This window comes from Myotis yumanensis, unplaced genomic scaffold (genome assembly GCF_028538775.1).
Source record: "Myotis yumanensis isolate MYYU_CA2020_CCGP unplaced genomic scaffold, mMyoYum1.0.hap1 SCAF_11, whole genome shotgun sequence".
Classification (NCBI taxonomy): Eukaryota; Metazoa; Chordata; class Mammalia; order Chiroptera; family Vespertilionidae; genus Myotis; species Myotis yumanensis.
In genome coordinates, this window is record NW_027223762.1 from 44,611,864 (window position 1) to 44,632,111 (window position 20,248).

The 20,248-nt window shown below is 52.3% G+C and overlaps 2 protein-coding genes across 4 annotated transcripts; one reads left to right on the top strand and one right to left on the bottom strand.

The window, feature by feature from the left end:
* The first annotated feature begins 39 nt into the window (after positions 1–39).
* HTRA2 (HtrA serine peptidase 2) lies at positions 40–3,431 on the top strand. 2 transcript variants are annotated; one of them, XM_070429548.1, is made up of 8 exons: positions 40–539; positions 639–843; positions 931–1,125; positions 1,508–1,540; positions 1,767–1,872; positions 2,015–2,084; positions 2,872–2,967; positions 3,073–3,431. In XM_070429548.1, the coding sequence occupies exons 1-8, from the start codon at positions 40–42 to the stop codon at positions 3,236–3,238; spliced, it is 1,371 nt and encodes a 456-aa protein (XP_070285649.1). In that variant the 3' UTR covers positions 3,239–3,431. The 2 variants fall into 2 exon arrangements, with proteins under 2 accessions (XP_070285649.1, XP_070285650.1); XM_070429549.1 differs by lacking the exon at positions 1,508–1,540.
* On the bottom strand, positions 3,387–20,231 carry LOXL3 (lysyl oxidase like 3). Of its 2 annotated transcripts, XM_070429547.1 has the most exons (16): positions 20,155–20,231; positions 18,176–18,500; positions 16,425–16,588; positions 15,619–15,833; positions 9,904–9,960; positions 9,236–9,295; positions 6,586–6,805; positions 6,173–6,353; positions 5,880–6,034; positions 5,484–5,651; positions 5,189–5,351; positions 4,749–4,992; positions 4,534–4,649; positions 4,313–4,449; positions 4,113–4,224; positions 3,387–3,934 (listed from the first exon to the last, which is right to left on the bottom strand). In XM_070429547.1, the coding sequence occupies exons 2-16, from the start codon at positions 18,486–18,488 to the stop codon at positions 3,861–3,863; spliced, it is 2,379 nt and encodes a 792-aa protein (XP_070285648.1). In that variant the 5' UTR covers positions 18,489–18,500; positions 20,155–20,231; the 3' UTR covers positions 3,387–3,860. The 2 variants fall into 2 exon arrangements, with proteins under 2 accessions (XP_070285648.1, XP_070285647.1); XM_070429546.1 differs by lacking the exons at positions 9,236–9,295; positions 9,904–9,960.
* Between the last annotated feature and the right edge of the window lie 17 nt (positions 20,232–20,248).

Genomic DNA, 20,248 nt, shown 5'->3' on the forward strand with positions numbered 1-20,248 from the left:
CTGTGTAGGGCGGGCGAGGAGGCCGCCGAGGCGGAGCTGATGGCTGCACTGAGGGCGGGGCGGGGTGCAGGCTGGAGCCTTCGGGGATGGCGGGCTTTGGGGGGATTTCGCTGGGGGAAGGCGCCCCTGTTAACCCCTGACCTCCGGGCCCTGCTGACGTCAGGAAGCCCTCGGGCCCGAGTGACTTATGGGACCCCCAGTCTCCGGGCCCGGTTCTCTGTGGGGGTCCCTGGACCACGAACGTGTCTGACGCCGGGGACTTCGGATTCGCGAGCACGGCTGACTGCGGGGGCCCCGGATCCTCAGACCCGGGAGGGCTCAGGGACCCCTGGGCCCCCCCCGCGCACATGGCTGGCTGTGGCCCTGGGCGCTGGGGGGGCAGTGCTCCTGTTGCTGTGGGGCTGGGGGCGGGGTCCCCCGGCCGTCTTTGCCGCTGTCCTTCGCCCGCCGCCCACCTCTCCCCGGAGCCAGTACAACTTCATCGCCGACGTGGTGGAGAAGACCGCACCTGCGGTCGTTTATATCGAGATCCTGGGCCGGTAACGGCGGGGTAGACCAGCGGCACCGGAGTCGCGGGCTAGAGGGCGGGCGAGCCGGAGGAGCCCGTCCTCCTCACACCCGCGCTTCCCCCCTTCCAGACACCCCTTTTCTGGCCGTGAAGTCCCCATTTCGAACGGCTCAGGATTCGTGGTGGCTGCGGATGGGCTCATTGTGACCAACGCCCACGTGGTGGCTGATCGGCGCCGCGTTCGAGTGAGGCTGCCCAGCGGCGATACCTACGAAGCCACGGTCACAGCCGTGGATCCGGTGGCCGACATCGCCACGCTGAGGATCCAGACCAAGGTGGGGTCCGGGCCGGCCGGGTCCGCTCGGGGCTGTGCATTTGCCGGCACCCCCAGGTGACGGGCCCCTTGGACCCATTCCCTTTAGGAGCCTCTCCCCACACTGCCCCTGGGACGCTCCGCTGATGTCCGGCAAGGGGAGTTTGTGGTGGCCATGGGGAGCCCCTTTGCACTGCAGAACACGATCACGTCCGGCATCGTCAGCTCGGTTCAGCGTCCGGCCAAAGAACTGGGCCTCCCCCAGAACAATGTGGAATACATCCAGACTGATGCAGCCATTGATGTGCGTACTGATGGGGGGCGGGGGGCGGGGGGGATGGCGGTCTAGGCTGGGAGAAGGGGCGAGGCTGTGTGGTGCAGGCACCAAGTGTGAGAGATGGTGGATGACCCTATCAAGGGCTGAGCAAAAGTATCTACAGTTGTGAGTACACGAAATACAGTTTACCCTTGTATTATTACTTATTATTGTGTTATTATTACTTATTATTGTATTACAACTGTAAAGCTACTTTTGCCCGCCCCTGTATATCAAAGTTGGGCTGCAAAAATGTGGCCCCTGTTCCAGGGCTGGGAAAGGAGATAATTTGGAGAAAAGGCCTACATCCTGGTATGCCCCCAGGCATGGAGTCCCTGGATCTCTTCCATATTTTCTCCTTGTCCCGCAGTTCGGAAATTCTGGAGGTCCCCTGGTTAACCTGGTGAGTGGGACATTCTTCTTTCCAGGAATCCCTGCCCCAGGTCAGTGTGGAGAGGGGTGGGTTTTTCCCCAATTCAGTGAGGTTTGGTCAAGTTTCTGAACAGTCCCTTGCTAGCTGTCATCCAGAATCCAACCAGATCTCCCCAACACTCCCTCACTTCTTGTTCAGGTAACCCCATCTCCCACTATTGATTTGGGCTAAGGAATAGTGGGCTCTGTCCCTGCAGGATGGGGAGGTGATCGGAGTGAATACCATGAAGGTCACAGCTGGCATCTCCTTTGCCATCCCTTCTGATCGCCTTCGGGAGTTTCTGCATCGTGGGGAAAAGAAGAGTGAGCCTGGCTTGGGGTGGGGAGGGTCCTTTAAGCGGTGGGTGGGGCGTTCATTGGGCCTTGTTGGAGAAGGTCTGCTGGGATTAGAGAGAAGGGAAGGAAGGATGTAGCTAGGTGAGGCTCATTTGTCTTTTTGTCACAGATTCCTGGTTTGGAACCAGTGGGTCCCAGCGCCGCTACATTGGGGTGATGATGTTGACCCTGACTCCCAGGTATGAAGACCACCTACATTGGTGGGCATATGGAATTTCTATTGAGCTTTATTCTCAATTCTGTCTTTATCTATAGTGAATTACCTCACACCTGAAGATATCAGAACAGCTGTTCTCTTGACTTTTTCGCCCCACTCCGTTTTGCACAATTGCCACCAGATTGATTTCATCCCATTACTTCTTTGATTTACAGTCTGTTAATTTAGTGTTTAGGGGCCATTTTCCAGACCTGGCTTCCTACGTGAATATATTCTGTTCCAGTCAACCTGATTTCCTACTCCACGTCTTTATTTATGTTGTTCTTGTTTTATATACTTAAATATCGGGCCTATCTATCCCTCTAGGCCAGTGGTTCTCAACCTTGGCTGCACATTAGAATCACCTGGGAATCTTTTAAAAATCCTGATTTCTGGGCCTAGAATGGAGGGTGAGGCCCAGAAATCAGGATTTTAAAAAGATTCCCAGGTGATTCTAATGTGCAGCCAAGGTTGAGAACCAGTGCTCTAGGCTCAGCTTAAATTCTACTCCCTTAAAGCTTCTCTTAGGATTCTAGAATGAGATTAGTGCTATTGACTTAACATTATGTGTTACATGGAATTAGGTATCTTTTCTATAATGTTCCATTTCCTAGCTAGTAGAAGGCAGAAAGTAAATTGCCTTTGTATCTGGAGTACGTAGTGCATTCCCTGTCCATACAATCGCCAGTGTATTGAGAAATTTAAGGTGAATCTCAAATGGGCTTGAGAGTACCTCAGAGTGGTTACCAGCATGGTTTGTGTCCTTTCAGCATCCTTGCTGAACTACAGCTTCGAGAACCCAGCTTTCCTGATGTTCAACATGGTGTGCTCATCCATAAAGTCATCCTGGACTCCCCTGCACACCGGTGAGGGAGAGACTGCGCTGTGAGGTGGGGATGGGTAAGGTGTGCATGTGCCCTTGAACCGGACTATCTGTTCCCTTCTTTCTCTCTGCCCATCCTTTGCCTTAGGGCTGGTCTGCGGCCAGGTGATGTGATCTTGGCCATTGGGGAGAAGGTGGTACAAAATGCTGAAGATATTTATGAAGCTGTTCGAACCCAATCCCAGCTGGCAGTGCGGATCCGGCGGGGACCGGAAACATTGACTTTATATGTGACCCCTGAAATCACAGAATGAATGGATCAACAAGAGAATGGGGCTCCTGCTCTGATTTCCACCTTGCTTTACTGGCCTAGGCTCTGAGGGCACCTGGACAGAGGATTAAAGGAGCCAGTGGGGGGCCGGTCCCTCCAACCACTAGCACCAATTCCTGGGCTCTGAGGAATCACAAAAACATTTTTTATATAAAATAAAATTATACCTAGCAACATGTTATAGTCAAAAATGAAGGAGGGGGCACTGATCTTTTCCCCCATAAAAAGGCTCGAGGTAAAGCTGTATTTCCCCTGAACTGAGAGGATATACTGGAGCTGACCGTCCTGACCTCGCTATTCGAGAAAACGAGCTGCTGCTGTCTCTTGTTCTGGCCAGTTAATCAGGTGCTGCTCTTTGTCTCGAGCTCAGCTCAGTGCTGGGCCTGAGAGCCAGGATTCCCCATGCTTGGCCACAGATCCGGACCACTGGCCTTGGGAGGAAGTTGTTAACTTAGGCTTGACAGTTCCACATCCTTAGTACACACTGGATGATTGCAGTGGTCCTGCTGACATCCGGGGTTCCTTTTAAGCTCCTGAGGTAATGGCAGCCTCAGACCCCTACCATTAGGGGCCAGTGGTGGTTTGAAGAGGTGGGTATTGGCACCTTAGATGATCTGGTTGCTGGTCTGGCCAGGGTAGCGCTCGAACCTCTTATTGGCCTCTTCACTGAAGGCATCACCTGTCAAGTGAATGGGTGGTTTGGGCAGGAAAACAGACCCCTTGTGGGGAAGGGTGGGGGGAAATGAAGAGGCGGGAGATCCAGAGAGGGGTGGGAAGACAGAAACAACTCAGGGAGAAGAGAATGAAGGGCTCTCCCTCCCATCCTGTCTTCCTGGGCTGCTTTTCCCACCAAATACCAATGTGGCAGTTGTGCACCCAGATGCGATGTCCATCATATTTGCAGTTACATTTCATTGCATTGTTGGTGAAGTCAGTCTCTGCTACTTCATAATTCGGGTTGATGACCACCTATGAGTGGGAGAAAAGCAACATAATTCAAAGTTGTCTAGAATAAACACCGCGCCCCCTCACCAGCTGGAAATCTGACCCCAGGCACCTGTAGAATGTAGTTTCCTGGCTTCACATCTGTGATGTCAATCCACTGACAGTCAATGTCATGTCGGTAGAGATCCCAGCAACCCACAGTGATGCCCTGCTCTCCAAAGTTGGCACACTCATACCTCTTGGAGACATCTGAAGGGGTTGGCATGGCATATGTCAGTGTGAGGCAAGCTTATGGGATGGAGATATTGTAGCTCATTCTAGGCACCAACTCACCCTCCTGACACTCGGTGTCTTCGAGACAGAAACTAGCTTTGTGGCCCTCGGCCACCTTGGTGCCATTGGGGGTCAGGATATCGTAGTGAGTGAAGATGTCCATACTGTGGTAATGCCTGTGGGGACAAGAGACAAGGGAAACCCTGTTTCCTTCCCTGCGCCCAGCAGGTTCACTCTATCCCCAGGGGCTTTGCCCTTCTACTTGACCCTCTCACCCATGACACTCGTGCCACACCCAGGAGTGGCGTCCAGCCTTGGGCCTGAAGTCAGCTCTTCCCAGGTTGTGAATCTGGGAGGAGAATCGGAGTAGACGGCGGTGGCCATAAGGCCAGTTGGCTGAGCGGGCCGAGTGGGACAGACAGTTCTCTTCGGCAGCGCAGTACAGCATGTGCAGGGGTCGGTCCTCGATGTAGGCGGTCTCCTGCACCAGTGCTGAGTGCAGCAGCAGATCTGATGCGGCTGCGCCCAGGAAGGAAGGGGAGTGTTAGAAGTCACTGCTGAAGGGCGAGGACAGATGGGGGTGCTTCCTCCCACCACCGCCGGATGTGTGCGAGGCTGGTTTTCCACAGGGAAGGAGTATCCCTCCAGATTAAAGCCTTCTTTCTCCAAAAGGGGTGGCCCAGAATCTCCCTTCCCTGGCTGGCTCTCCACTCACTCTCCGAACAGATGACTCCAGCAGTGAAACGGGTTCCTGTCCTCTTGCAGGTGATGTGGGTGCCATGATGAGCACATTGGTCCAGGGACAGCTCAGTCCCAGTGCAGCGCACTCCACTCATCACCACCTCTGTTACGTTCCCTGAGTCCCAGTACCAGGTCTCCTGGGGACATACGCAGGTGTTTGTGAGGCCCCACCATCCAGCCTCCTGGGCCAAAGGACTCATTTCCACAGTCCTCAGCCCCAAACACAGGCTTTGGAGGCAATAGTCTTGGTTCCCCTCCTTCCTACTCACCTGCAGGCCATGGTTGGCATAGCCCAGTCCGAGTTGCCTACAGACCACCATGGCCTCCAGTGTCCCCCAGTCATCCCCACAGATGAGGCCCCAGCGAAGGGGCCCAGGCCCCCCTATTTGCACCTCAACTCGCCCTTCATGTCGGCTGCGGCCCCCACTGAGTCGGATCTGTAGTGACAGAATAGAAAAGTTGGGGAAGCTTTTGGGGTGGGGTAGTGGGAGTCTAGCAGGCATGTGGCTGAAGGGTGATTCAGAGGCATGTAAAGGGTGAACAGCGATGGTGTCAGGTGGGAGCTGCAGTATTGCAGGGGCCTAGGGCAGTGGTCACACTTCAGAGCATGACGGCGACTGGATAGGATGTGAGGCACCTGAACCAAGGGGGAAAGTATGACTGACCCTGGTCTCTACCCCAGTGTAGGGCAGGTTGCATCGGACTCCAGCATCCTGGCCGTGGGAACAGTCCTCAGCTGTGATGTTCTTGTGAGGGCACTTCCAGAGGGTGGGTTCCTGTCCAGAGCATCGGACTTCACTCAAGTGGATGGCACCCATGCCTAGGGTCAAAGGCCAAACACACATCAAGAGGTTGTAATTGGGCTTTCATTGTCCAGGGGTCTCCTCCCCAAGGATTATACTCCCCCAGGAGTGTGTACCTCTCCCTTCCCCTTCCCTCCCACCTTCATCCCCCTCACCCTGCCCCATGCGGGCACCACTGAGAGCCTCTCGAGCGGTCCCAAAGCCCAGCTCCCGACACACCACGCTGGCCGCCTGTAGGTCCCACTTTCGGTCACAGACTGTGCCCCACGTGCCAGCCTTCAGGACTTCCACCCGGCCCTCTCCGGGGCGGGCCCCACCCTTCAGACGCACGCGGGCCTGTAGAGAAGAGAGACAGTCCCGTGGCAGTGAGAGGGAACATCAGCACGGAGAGGGCTGAGCAGAGCTGGAGAGGAACGGTGGAAGGGAAGGAGCGATGGTCTCAGGTGGCCCACCCGCGGGAAGGTTCCCCTCTGTCCTTAAAGGTCAGGGCTGTGCTTAGTCATGGGTGGCCAGGCTAGGGGCGTTCTCCACCCGGGGCGGGAAAGGTCATGGTCACGGTCTCACAAACCTCCTCCTGAAGTTTCAACTGTTGTTGCTTCTTCTGGCCGTTGGAGGCTGCATAGAGAGGACCCGGCACACAGCTCACCACCACAGGGGCACCCCCAGGGCACCTGGCGGTGTCATTGGCACGATAGAACTCCAAGGAACAGAGGGAGAGGTGGGCCTCCGTGCCCACGCACGCCACCCCATGCAGACCAAAGGAGTGTTGCTGCCGCTGGGCCAGCAGCCTGTGGGGACAGGAGTGGGGAGCAGTAGGGTAAGACAATGCTCCTGCCACTTTGCTCACAACCCTCCTCCCATCCCATGCCGCTGCCATCCCCTCACTTTTCATGACCACTTTACCCCTCTTCTTCCCCTCGTCTCTGCAATGCTGCCCTCCACAGGACCAAGGGAATGGCAATTTCCAGGCTGAAAGGGCCCGGGTACCCAGACAGAGGGTCTTTGGGGGACCTTCTGCAGCAGAAGAACCCTACGGGAGGGCGGCTAGTCTTGACTTGCCTGACAGAGACCTTGTTCCAAATGGTTGCAGGCTGCTGAGCCTAACGGAGGCTGAGGCTGAGGCTGAGGCTGCTGTGCAAAGAGAATGGGAAGCTAGGACTTCCCAGTGGGAAGAGATGGGCAGGAGGGGCAGTCGACGTGAACAGGAAGCCTGAACAGCCAGAGTGAGCAGATCCTTCTATTGTGCTGAGATGGGACTAACTAAACAAGTCAGAATGCAAACAAGTGAGTATCGGTTCTAAATGGCTCCGTAGAGGCCAGAGGGACTTTCACAGAGGCTCTATAGGCCAGAGTATGACAGGCAGTTATGGGAGAACAGACCAGATGGTGGGCACACGGAAGACTGGAGCTGGCATATGTGGTGATGATGTATAAATGCAAGACAAACAAGAGTTAGAGGGTCCACATGGCCAGAGAAGGAGAGTGAATGTGAACAACAATGGTAAAGACATCCCCATCCCCAGACTTGAGCTGGCTGTGAGTCTTTAATGAGGCAGCCTGTGCTTTTGCAATTTAAACCTATTAGAAAGAATGTTCTATAGCCACCAGAGCAGGACAATGGGACTAAACCAGGGATGTTAAAATTTGGAAGTACTGCGGAGAGATGCTTGAGACAATGAGGGGATTTATTTATTGACACTAATGAAATAAGAGATTGCACCTAGGCATGTGACAACAGAAGTACATTCTTCCCAGGACAGCTGGTTCGAGCCCAGAGGGGAAGGGAACCAGCTGAGGCCTGGTATTGGTGGAGTGGGCCGGTGAGGCTGGTTTGACAGTGAATTATCACAGTAATGTGCCTCATCACTTGATGTCAGAGGAAGGAAGAAACATGACAATTTGAAGACATTGGCTAGGAAGACACAGAGGAGGAAACGGTTGTAAACACAGCAAAGGAAGCCTGCAGACTCGACAGAATACCTTTGGAAGCTCAGGATAAGTGGCTTCTGAAGCTCAAAGAGATCAGGTACTCTCCCAAAGTCCTGTTTGGCTGAAAATAAAAGTCAAAGAGGCCATCGCAGGAAAAAGACACCTCTCTTCTGAACTCCCTCCTCCCCTTTTCCCACAACTCTCAAAGTAAACACGGCAATGTGCACTTTAATGAGGGGTCAGGGAAGGCTAGAGAATGGTTACGCTGGGCAAAGATGACCCAAAGCTAAAAAGCACCACAAGTACACCCTTTGAAGCCACCAGAGGGAGGAGCTGGAGAATGAGGGTCCCAGGAGACCAGTGGGTGACCTCAGAATGCACCGAAGAGAGGAGGGCACAGTAGAAAGGGATGGGTTCTCTGTACCTCAGCCACTGCAAGAAGTTATCAGGGAGACTTTGCGTGTGCAAATGGCCTTTGGAAGCCTAGTGAGATGTAATCACAGCTTGGAACTTTTCCACTCCCTCGCGTTCTCTTTGAAGAAACCCAGGAGGAAAATTAGGGAACTGGGAGCCCAATTGTGTCCATGGGACCACAGAGGATCCCATCCTTGGTAAAGGTTCCAGAGGGAACACTGAGTCTTACGTCCAGGTCAGTAGCACTTATTTTAAAAAATGAATCAAGCCCGGCCGGTGTGGGTCAGTGGTTGAGCATCCACCTATGAACCAGGGGGTCACAGGTTCGATTCCCAGTCAGGGCACATGCCTGGGTTGTGGGCTTGACCCCCAGTGCTCGGTGTGCAGGAGGCAGCCGGTCAATGATTTTCTCTCATCATTGATGCTTCCATCTTTCTCTCTCCCTTCCTCTCTGCAATCAGTAAAAATATATTTTAAAAAATGAATCAAATAAAGGTAGGATGGGAACACTGATCCCTCAGATAACTTCTTAGGGGAAAGGCAAGCATTGGCATCTGAAGGACAAACGTGCCAGAGTTTCTGCTAGAATTCACTGAGGGAGTAAATGAGCATGTGGAGCAAGGGCAGTCAGTGGATGAACTCCTATAGAGCTTTCCACAAATCCCATGACGAGCATAATTCCCCAGAGACCACCATAAGGACCAGCCTTACTTTCCCTTTCAGTGAATCATCTGGAAGGGGGTCTGTATTAGCTGCTACTGCTCCTCCTCCGTGTGGTGAAGGGCTCTCTTGGACCCCTTCCTGACCAAAGCCCAATCACAGGGCTCACCACTAGGCAGTCCCTCTCCTGTCCACCCAGCCTGAACTTTATTTACCTCTTGATTGGCCCCCTGCCCACTCGGGGTTTGGTTTTGACTTTACGCTTGGTGATTGGTCTGAAAAAGGAGAAATAAGTTAGTGGAAGTAGTGGTTAGGTACACGGCCCGGGAAAGGCAGAGGGTGATTTTTTCGGTTTGTTTCTGGGAAGAACCCCTCATGCAGAGTGTGGGAAGGGTGGAGTGAAGGTGGCCCCGTGTGCCACATACACTGACGGCTGTGTGCCACCGAACTGGATCTCAGGATCTCACGCTGCTCTCTGGATTCAGCAACAGTGAGGAGAAATCGAATGGGTGTCAGTCCAGGTGGGGGAGGGGAGGAGATAAGAGGAAAGTTAATGCAGAAGAGAGAATGGGAATGTGGGTGAATTAAGGGAGGTAGAGATTGGGGGAAGGTGAGAAAACATGCAGGTGGCTCAGCTATTTGGGGGAAATATAAGGATGAGGAGGCTGTCCCTCAGCCATTCATTCCTACGTTATTCCTCCTTGTGCTTCCTAAGGTCAAAGCTTGCCCATTCCCATGTCTGCCTCCCTCCTGGCCCCACCCCCAGTCATAGCCTTAATTCATCCGTTTGGGTTTGGGGATGGACATGGATAGGCTGCCTTCCATCCATCCACCTCCTGGGCCACCAGGGCGGCAGGAGGTCCCAGGGCTCTCGCCCCATTACCTGCCAAGGGGCTTGGGGCGTCGGGCCGAGGCTTTGGCCGCTCGCTTCCTCAACTTTCTGTGAGGATAAGACAATAGCAGAGTCAGGATCAGGCTAGAACCAAGTGGGAGAGGCTGGTGCAGCTGGGACCAGGGGCAAGGTTTCTTTTCCGAGAATCAAAGGGTTCCTGGTGGCAGGATGTTAGAGCATCAGATATTTGCAAGGCTCTACCCTTCCCAGCTGCTTGGCCTCATAGGCACATGACCAGGTGGGTGAGCAGCAGTGAAGGACATGGACTCAGGACTGATTGAGCCCCTATACCAAGACCCACAGACATTAGGTTAAGGTAGATGGGGGATAAGAACTCTTGGCTGATCTAAACCTGAGGGACGGCTAAGGGAAAGGGTGGAAGTAGAAAGGTGTTAGGACTGTTAGGCTTGCCAGACTGACCAGGTGAGGAAAGAGAACTGGCCTGGTCACATCTAGAGAGGTGGACTGTCTTTTTATTCTTGGATGCTCTCTGGTTTCTGGCATTTCCAGGCCTGAGGCTAGTGAACCAGGATTAAGGACTAAAGTAGGGATATCTGAGGACATTAAGTTGGTTTGACAGGGAATATGAGACCAGGCTGCTCAGGATGACAGCCCTTTCCTGCCCATGTTAAATCCCACATGCTTAGTCATTCACAAACTCAGCTCATCTCCCAAACTTACTTCTAGGGAAATGAATTCTAAAACCTTATTTCTCTTTAATTGGCCTAAATATTTGACCTATTTTATTCTTCAAAAGGTTGCCTTAAGTCCAATGTCAGGAAAGTAGGTGGTCTGTTTCTCCTCTCATTCTCCCTTTGATATCAAAGACTTTAATCCCCCCCCCTTTGTCCTGTCTAACTATGTATGAATGAAGGCAACCATGTTTGTCTGTTCTTATAAGTTTATGACATTCCCTGTTATTATCTTAGTTATCATTTCTTTCAACATGTTCTGCTCTGCTGTGTCTCTCTTTTAAAAAAATTTTTTTTAAATTTATTTCAGAGAGGAAGGCAGAGGGGGAGAGAGATAGAAACATCAATGATGAGAGAGAATCACCGATTGGCTGCCTCCTGCACGCTCCCCACTGGGGGTCAAGCCCGCAACCCGGCATGTGCCCTTGACCAGAATCAAACCCGGACCCTTCAGTCTGCAGGCCGATGCTCTATCCACTGAGCCAAACCAGGTAGGGCTTTGCTGTGTCTCTTGAGGAGTCATATTTGGATATAGTACACAGTGTGCAGAGGCACTAAGATTTTAATGTAGATTCTAGATAAGGCTGAAGCTGGTGAGTATTTCCTGCCCTGGCTTCTCCCTGAGGATATACTTAGTTGGTGTTTTTGCCAAAACATCTCATATGTCCAGCATTGCTAGCCAAGGGTCTGCAGTAGCTCCCAGGTCTCTTTCTTGAGACATTGCTAAGAGTTTAGAACCTTTCATCATATAAGTATAGTGTGAAACGTTTTCTCCAAATGTCTTTTTCTCAAACATGTCTAAAATAAAATGTACTTGGCACTTCCTTTGGCCAGTGACTCAGAGAGAGCATCTTGAACTCCAGAGTAGTACTCAGAAAGACATCGTATTATCTAGAAATTTAGAAATACAGTAGTTTCCCCTTATCCACAGGGGATACATTCTAAGACCCCCAATGGATGCCTGAGACTGTGGATAGTACTGTACTCTATATATACACTATTTTCCCTATGCATACATACCTACCTACAATAAAGTTTAATTTATAGCCCTAGCTGGTTTGGCTCAGTGAATAGAGTGTTGGCTTGCATACTGAAGGATCCCGGGTTTGATTTTAGTCAAAGGCACATGCCTGGGTTGCGGGCTGGGCTCAATCCCCAATCGGGGGCATGCAGGAGGCAGCCGATCAATGACTCTCTCTCATCATTGATGTTTCTATCTCTCTCTCCCTCTCCCTTTCTCTCTGAAATCAATAAAAATATATATTAAACAAGTTTAATTTATAAATAAGATACAGTAAGAGATTAACAATAATAAAATAGAACAGTTACAACAATATACTGTAATAAAAGTTATGTGAATGGCTTTGGGGACATTATTATGTAAAAAAGGGTGAACTGAACACAAGCACTGTGATACTGTAACAACTGAGTGATTAACAATGACTTCCCCAGTGTTAAGTCCAGTGTTTGCTGCTCAGTCCTTACGTTTTTAGAACCATCTGCAGCACTGACTCAGGTGGTCACCCTCCCTTCCTCGAAGCACTTGGCTTCCAGGCCACCACACGCATCGCATCTGGTTTTCTTTCTACCCACCTCACTGTTTGCATTTCACCTTATCTTCCTGACCTCATACTGTTTAAAGTTCTCAGGAGTCAGTCCTTGGACCTCTTTTTTTTTTTTAACACTCACTCCCTTTTTGATGTTGTCCAGTTTCAGGATTTAAAATACTTTCATTCAACTGAACTCTAGAGTCATATACCCAATTGCCTACTCAGCCTCACCATTTCAATGCCTTAAAGAACTTCTCATGTAACAGATCCGATAAAAAGTTATATATAACCCTTCCCCCCATGCTCCACCCACTGTGTTCCTTATCAAGTGAGGTCAACTCCATACTTAGCTTATGCCAAAAACCTTGGAATGATCCTTAATTCCACTCTTTCTCACATCACATCGAGTTCATCAAATCGTATTGGTTTCACCTTCAACTATAGACAGAATTTGATAATTTTTTCATCATGTTCACTGGTTCACTTTCTTCACTTGACTTTGAGGAGACTATAACCTCCTAACTCAGCGGTTCTCAACCTGTGGGTCGCGACCCCTTTGGCAGTCGAACGACCCTTTCACAGGGGTCGCCTAAGACCATCCTGCATGTCAGATATTTACATTACGATTCATAACAGTAGCAACATTACAGTTATGAAGTAGCAATGAAAATAATTTTATGGTTGGATCACAACATGAGGAACTGTATTTAAAGGGCCAGAAGGTTGAGAACCAGTCTCTCTGCCTTGTTTATTCTACTGTATCCCTCACAGTCTATTCTTTTTAAAAATATATATATTTTATTGATCTTTTTACAGAGAGGAAGGGAGAGGGAAAGAGAGTTAGAAACATCGATGAGAGAGAAGCATCGATCAGCTGCCTCCTGCACACCCCCTACTGGGGATGTGCCTGCAACCAAGGTACATGCCCTTGACTGGAATCGAACCTGGGACCCTTCAGCCCGCAGGCCGACGCTCTCTCCACTGAGCCAAACCAGTCAGGGCACACAGTCTATTCTTAATTAAACAGAAAGTAATCTTTAAAAATGGAAGTCAGATGTTACACTTCTGCGCAAAACCTTACCTCACACGGAGTAAAAGTGAAAGCCTCCTAAATTCTTTCACTACCTTCTTCTCCATCACATCTATAATTTTCTTCCTTGTGCACTCGGCTCCAGCCCCAGGGGCCTCCTGGAGCATGCCAAGAATGCTCCCCTGCCCCAGTACACACTCCCAGGATTTTTTCATTTATGATCCCTGTTCCTGAAAATGCCGGTCTGGATATCTGCATAGCTTGTGCTCTTACCTCCCTTAAATCTTTTCTCAAATGATGCCTTTTCCAAAGAGGCCTTTATTGACCGCTCTATTTAAAACTGCTGTCCCACTACCACTTTATAACCCTTTTACTGCTTTGTTTTTAATGACCACACCTTTTGCCATTCTAACATTTTGTAATGTTACTTATTTTCCAATTCTTCTGTAGTCCATGAGATCAGGGATTTTTGTCTGTTTTGTTCACTGTTGAATCCCAACAGCCCCTGGCACACAGTAGGCACTCAGTAAATAATACTGAATGAACAAATCTCTACACCTTTGTTCATGCTACCCTTTTCACTTGAAATGCCTGCTATTTAACTCATACTCATCTTTCAGAACCTGGTTTTGAATTAGGAAAGACAAAGAATAAACACAGAGAAAGAAATACAGCCCCAAGATAGATAATAATAGTAGAGGAGCACAGCATATCGATGTTTTACAACAGTGGTGTCACTAGAGCAGATAAAGTATATTTTTGGGAAATGAAAGAACTTCCAGATGTGTCTCAGAGCTGAGGCAGGAAAATTTGAGCAAGAATGGAAAGACTGGAGGTTGGATCATGTACTGACTTTCAAAAAGGATTCCTCAACCTACAGATAAATAGTACTCTAGAGTAAGTTATGAAATAGAAAGCTTGTGAACATTGAGGAAAAATTATGGTAATCCTTAGAGACCTAAAGGGCTTTCAGGGAAAATTAGCTCAGTCAAACCACCAGGATTTTCTTTTTTGAACGATTACTAAATCAGAAAGCTGGAGAATGGTGAACATAATGTATCTGGATTTTAGCAAAAACTAACAAAATCTCCCGTGATTTCATTATAGATAAGATGGTGAAATGTTACATCACTGTAGTGTTCAGTTTGTTCCAAATTGTTGGAACAAACATTTCACAACTAATGATTAACGGCTTGATGTAAACCTGGAGGGAACTTTCATTAAGCAGAGTCAGGCGTTGGTTTTAAACATTTCAATTATTCTCACAGTCACGCTGATGGAGCCAGAGGCCTAGCTAATCATGTTTGTCTACCAGAGGAAGCTGACAGGGATGACACAGGGAATATAATGTCAAGATTCAAGATAATCTCACGCGGTCATCATGACTTTTAAAACGGTTTTAAAGTGATGTAACAAACTTACAGGGTAAACTCAGCATAGATGTAGGTTCAGACAGGCTGCTCTGTCAGGAGCAGAGATAAGGGAAGACCTGAGCTGTGGTTACAAGTTCAGTACGCGCCGCGCCGTGGGCTGCTGCCTCAACAGAAAGGCAATGCAAAACCTAGGCGGGCGTTAATGGAAGCTGAGCATTTCCACGTGTCCCTCCTCTGACCAGGCCTGTCAGACCACGTCGGAGGTAGTGTGCCCAGCGGAAGGTCACCTATAAATGTCAAGAGTTCTTTCTGCAAAACTGGTCTAAGGAAAGGTGAAGAAAAGAAGCATTCTTAGCCTGCACAAGCAGATTACAGAGACTCAAGATTTCCAGTGTTGGTGCATTATGTGCTGCCGAAGCGAGCACAGAGGTTTCCAAATTTCTCGAATTTCTCAAGTGAGATGCACCAGGGAAGCGAGTGGCTGCGAGCACCGAGCCGGTGGCCAGCGCGATTCGACTCGTTGTTCGGAAGCGGCTCCCCGGCAGGTGGAGAGCACGGCGCCTCCGCCGCGGGACCTGCTGGCGGACATTCCTGTTGTGGGCTGGGCCCCGAGGCGGGGACACGCCGCCCTGCCCCGCGGGCGACGCCGGGCAGTTCCAGGCCTCGGGCTGCCCGCGCTGCACACGCGCGGCGCCACCTCGGCAGGGCGCGCCCTCGCCCTCCCTGAACTCAGCCCCGGGATCCCGGCCGCGCCGGCGCGGAGGCGCTGACCGCCGGCACCGCGGCTGCGGGGCGTGGCCCGGGGCCCGGGGCGGGGACTCCGCTGCCCTCCGCCCGCCCTCCGCTGGCGTCACGGCACAGACTAGCTGCCCGCCGCCACTCGCCCCGCCCGGCTTCGGACGGCAGCGCGGCCTGGGGAGCCCTCTAGGGCCCCACGGTACCTCTCACCTCTCCAGCCCCCCAACACCCCCCCCACTATCCCAGAACCCCGTCTCTCAACCCCCCTTCTTCAAGGAGCACCCTCCACCCCCGCCTGCTCCCCGGCGCCCCCATCCCTTCACCTGTAGAAAGCCGTGTTGACCCTCTTCTCGCCCGGGAAGCCCAGCATCCCGCAGACCACGTGGCTGTTGTGGGCGCTCCAGCCTTGGTCACACACTCTGGACCAGCCGCCGGGAAGCCGGACTTCCACCAGCCCCTCGGTCACGGGCAGGGGCCGCCGGCCCCGCCCGACGGCTGGCTGGAGCCGCACCTCCTCCACTTGCAGGTGATGCTCTACCTGAGGATGGGACCACAAGCAGAGGAAGGCACCCCAGTAGCACCTTTCACACGTCCTGCCACCTTGAATGAACCCCGACTGAGTGTGCTTCCTGCAGACCCAACGGGGAGCAGGGGCTGAGAGAGATGCCTGCCTCCCGCAGTGGGTATGGAGGGGTGTGTGGGGTGGACAGACAAGCGGTGCTGTGCCCTGAGGGTGCTGAGGAGCTGAGGAAGGAGCACCCGCAGGAGCAGGAGGAGCACTTCATGAGGAAGTGGCAATGAAGGAGGGGCAAGTAAGGAGTGAGATGTTCTGGGAGAGCACAGGTCTCCCTGGGGACAGGGAGGAGGTTGGAGAGGTTCCTGCCGGGTTTCATGCTGGAACAAATCTGGAACTTACATCCAGGAGCTCTACCCCTTGCCCCACCCACACCAGCCCCCAGCTCCTAACAACCCAAACTACCCCATGGGGCCTATGGAACCCCCTACCTTCTAGTGTCTCCTCTAACCACACATAACACCCCACAGCCCTCCCCGTCTGGCCAACCTGGCTGGTGTGTGTATGTGTGTGTGTGTGTGTGTGTGTGTGTGTGTGTGTGTGTGAACTGCAGACCTCGATGACATTGGAGTCCGAGAAACCAGGGAGGCGCTGGTCCTTGCAGATGACCCCAGCATCCTCATCGTGGGTGCAGTCACTGTTCCCCCAGCCCCTCGAGGTGCATTCGGCCACACTCCGCTCAGTCCCACTGCAGCTCAGGTTGTCCAGCCAGATGCGGCCTGTGGAGGGAGCGATAGGGGACAGAGAAGTGTGGGGAGGTAGGGTGGGGCGAGCGAACATGGAGGCCTCACACTTGGCTATAATGATCCCATTTTTTCTGATAAGATAATGGGTGGGGAAGGGACAGGGGACCCTGGAGGGAATAAAAAAAAGAGGCATAGGATCGATGGAGGGCTGGTGGTGGTCTGGGGATACTCAGGAATTTGGTACGGTGAATAAAAAACCAAGAGTCAACTTTGAAATTCTGCTTGGTTCTTACCCACTCAACGACAGCCAGAGTTAACCAAGTACCTGCTGTGTTAGGCTCGCTGCCATGGTGTGTACATACATGATCATTCTTAGAACAGAGCGGCCAGAAGTATTATCACCACTTCATATTAAAAAACCAATGGGGGTTCAGAAAAGTTAAGTAACTTGCCTGAGACCACGTAGCCCAGGGAGGCTAAGGAGTTCGAGCCATTGGCGAGAATTGGAAATCTGAGACTTTCACCCGAGCCTCCCATGTGCCCGCCCTGTCTGTGCTTCCCCATTGCCCCTTGTTCTGTTCTCTGCCCCGACCTCACTGAACTGAGTGTCCCTGCCTTCCTCTCAGAATGGGTGGCCCCTCAAAGGTTGTCTGTCCCAGCCATTGTGTAGGGATCCTCGATGCCTATTCTGACAGGACTTCCTGCTGGGACGCTGACCTCCTGCCCGCCCCGGCGCCCAGGCGGCCGGAGCCATTACACAGTCCTTGTGATTCTTTATGACTTTCCCCTACCAGGTCTGATTCAGTCCTTTGATGCCATCCAAAAAAATCCCGCAGCCACATGACTGTCCTCATATTTGAAGACATCCGTCATGTAGCTGCTATCCAAGTTTTCCCTTCAGATCAGAAATCCCTGGTTTCTTTAGTGACTACTCCTTGAAAGTTGGCTTCAAATCTTCCACATCTGGGCAGCTATCCTCTGAAAATATTTCTATTTTCTACCACCTCTCTTAAAATGTGGCACTTACAAGTGACACTTTATTCCAGAAGTGGCCTGGCTGGTGGGAATTGGGGTATCAGCTGCAGAGTGCACCAGCTTCTATCCCTCCAACTGTGGGCTCATACAGTGCAAGCATCCCCAGGCCTCAGTTGGAATTGCTCCTAAACATTCATACTTGCCCTACTCAATTCCAGCTTGGTTTCAGCTCTGGCCTATAATGTGACTTTGTCAGCTGCAGGATTTCTGATCCTGACTGGCTTTGGGAAATCCAGACATTATTTACCTGCTCTCAGCTTCCTGCGAAGCAACCGTACTTGAACCGTACAGGCCTCACTTGATCAGGGCTGTGCTCGTACATGGCTTTGGAGAATCATACTTTGAAAGGAACTTAGGTATCATCTAGTCTTGTTGCTCATGGGACATCAGAAGCTCAGAGAAGGCAGTGATCAGCGTAAGATCACACAGCTCTGAGAAGTGACTATGTTGGCTGGTTTGTCACTCATGGCTTAACCTGACTATTTATTCTCAGTGTCCTGTGGTCCTGTGGCTGTGCCATCCTGCTGTTCTCTCCCTGCACTGAGGCCACACTGGGGCAATACCGAGGGTATACCTGGCGCTCACCTGTTCCAGGGCCATATTTGGCGCTGTGGGTCCAGCCTGTGGCCTCTGTGAAGCCCAGCTCCCGGCAGAGGACGTGGGCTGCCTGTAGCGTGAAGTCATCATCACAGATGGTGCCCCATTCACCAGCTCGCTGTATCTCCACTCGGCCTTCGAAGGGCTTCCTGGGGAAGCCAGCCAGCCGGAACCGCAGCCCCTGGCTTCCAGCCCTCTTCTCGGGGGCCGTGGATGGGGATGGAGATCCCAGGCATGAGCTGCACAGCAGGCACAGCAGCAGTCCCCACGGGCTCCACCGCCAGACACTGACAGGTCGCATGGCAGAGAAGGCCTGGGAGAGAGAGAGAGAGAGAGAGAGAGAGAGAGAGAGAGAGAGAAACTGAGATTGAGGCAGGCCCAGGTCTGAGAGAGAGAGAGAGGTCAAGAGAGGAAAGGAGACACTTAGCAAGACCAGAGACAAAAACACCGGGGGAGAGAACGACAGGAACTAAGATAGTGAGAGAGAAACACACACTACACAGGGGCTGAAACACAGAGTCAGGGAGACTGAGAGAATCAGATTGGGGGGAGGGAGAGAAGGGGCGAGGGAGAAAGGGGGAGAGGGAGAGAGGAGGAAAGGGAGAGAGGAGAGGGAGAGAGGAGGAGAGGGAGAGCGGGGGAGAGGGAGATGGAAACAGAAGGGGGGGAGAGAGGGGGAGAGGGAGAAAGGGGGAGAGGGAGAGAGGAGGAAAGGGAGAGAGGGGGAGAGGGAGAAAGGGGGAGAGGGAGATGGAAACAGAAGAGGGGGGAGAGAGGGGGAGAGAGACTGGCTCTCTTTTTGTAAAGAGTAGAACTCTCCCTATTAGTTGTTAATGTGTCACATCGACCTCCCCTAGTTTTATGATTATCACCTTCATTACCCACTCACAATATAAGAGACCCAGAGTCAAAATCAATGATTAGAGACCAAGAGTCTATCGGAAATAAAGAGATAGAGACCGAGCAAGAGACACAAAGAGGAAGACCCAGACAGACAGGATGTGAGAGGAAGGGAAATTGTGGGAATGAAAGGGGGCCAACAGAGAGACAGGAGAGAGAGAGAGAGAGAGAGAGAGAGAGGGAGATGGGGAGACAGCCAGGCACACAGAATTGGGGAGTGGCTGAGAGGCGGGCAACAGGTGAGAAGGAGAGGGACTGACAGGAGCTGAGAAGCAGAGGCTGGCGGGACCCAGATGACCCTTTCAGCCAGTCAGACAGGGGACAGACAGCTACGGAGAGAAGCAGGCAAGGGGGGCCCTAGGAGGTCCTCTGATCTAGGGTCCCGTGAATTGAGGCCAAGCCCAGAGTCCTATCTGGGCAGATTCTGAGGCCGAGCGGGCAGAAGCTGGAGTCCATGGAGACCCCACTGCACGCCCTACCCAGCACACAGGCTCTCAAGTGCCCTGCCAGGTCAAGGGGCCCAGGAGGGCCAGGCCTCAAGCTGGGGAGGGGGGTGGGCTGGAGTGGGGTTGTCCAAGTCTCCTGCCAACATCGCCACCCCCACCACTGTCACCGGGCAACCGGAGGCGGGGTCACCATTCATCTTCTCAGCCAAGGCCTTCCCTCTGTCGGGGCTGAGAACAGCTCCCGTACTGCACAGGGGAGGGGCTGGGGGCGCCCAACATGCTTCCCCAGACTCAGACAAACGACCCAACAGGACAGCTTTTTTCCTGGGGACAGTTAGGCTTGGGGGCCCAGGGATAGGGCCTCACAGAGGTGTCCCCAGCCTTAGGACCCTCCCAGCTGCCCTATTTGGAAAACCCTGCCCCCTCCCTCTCTCCCCCGCCCCTGAATATCTGCCTTCTCTCTCCAATCTTCTTCTCTTACTCTTCTTTGACAATAATAAAACCTCCAGCTGGTTGGCTTCCCCTGGGACTCCAGCCCACATCACCCCTTTGCCCTGGACCCTCCACCATCATCTCCATCCGCAACTCCCCTTCCTCCTGCCGGCAGCGTGACCCCCTTACCTTGGGCTGAGCGGGGGCCCTAGACGCCGGGAGAAGAGTCCTGGTCCTGGAGATCGGTCCTAGGACTTCCCCAAAAAAGTGCTCGGCCAGGGGA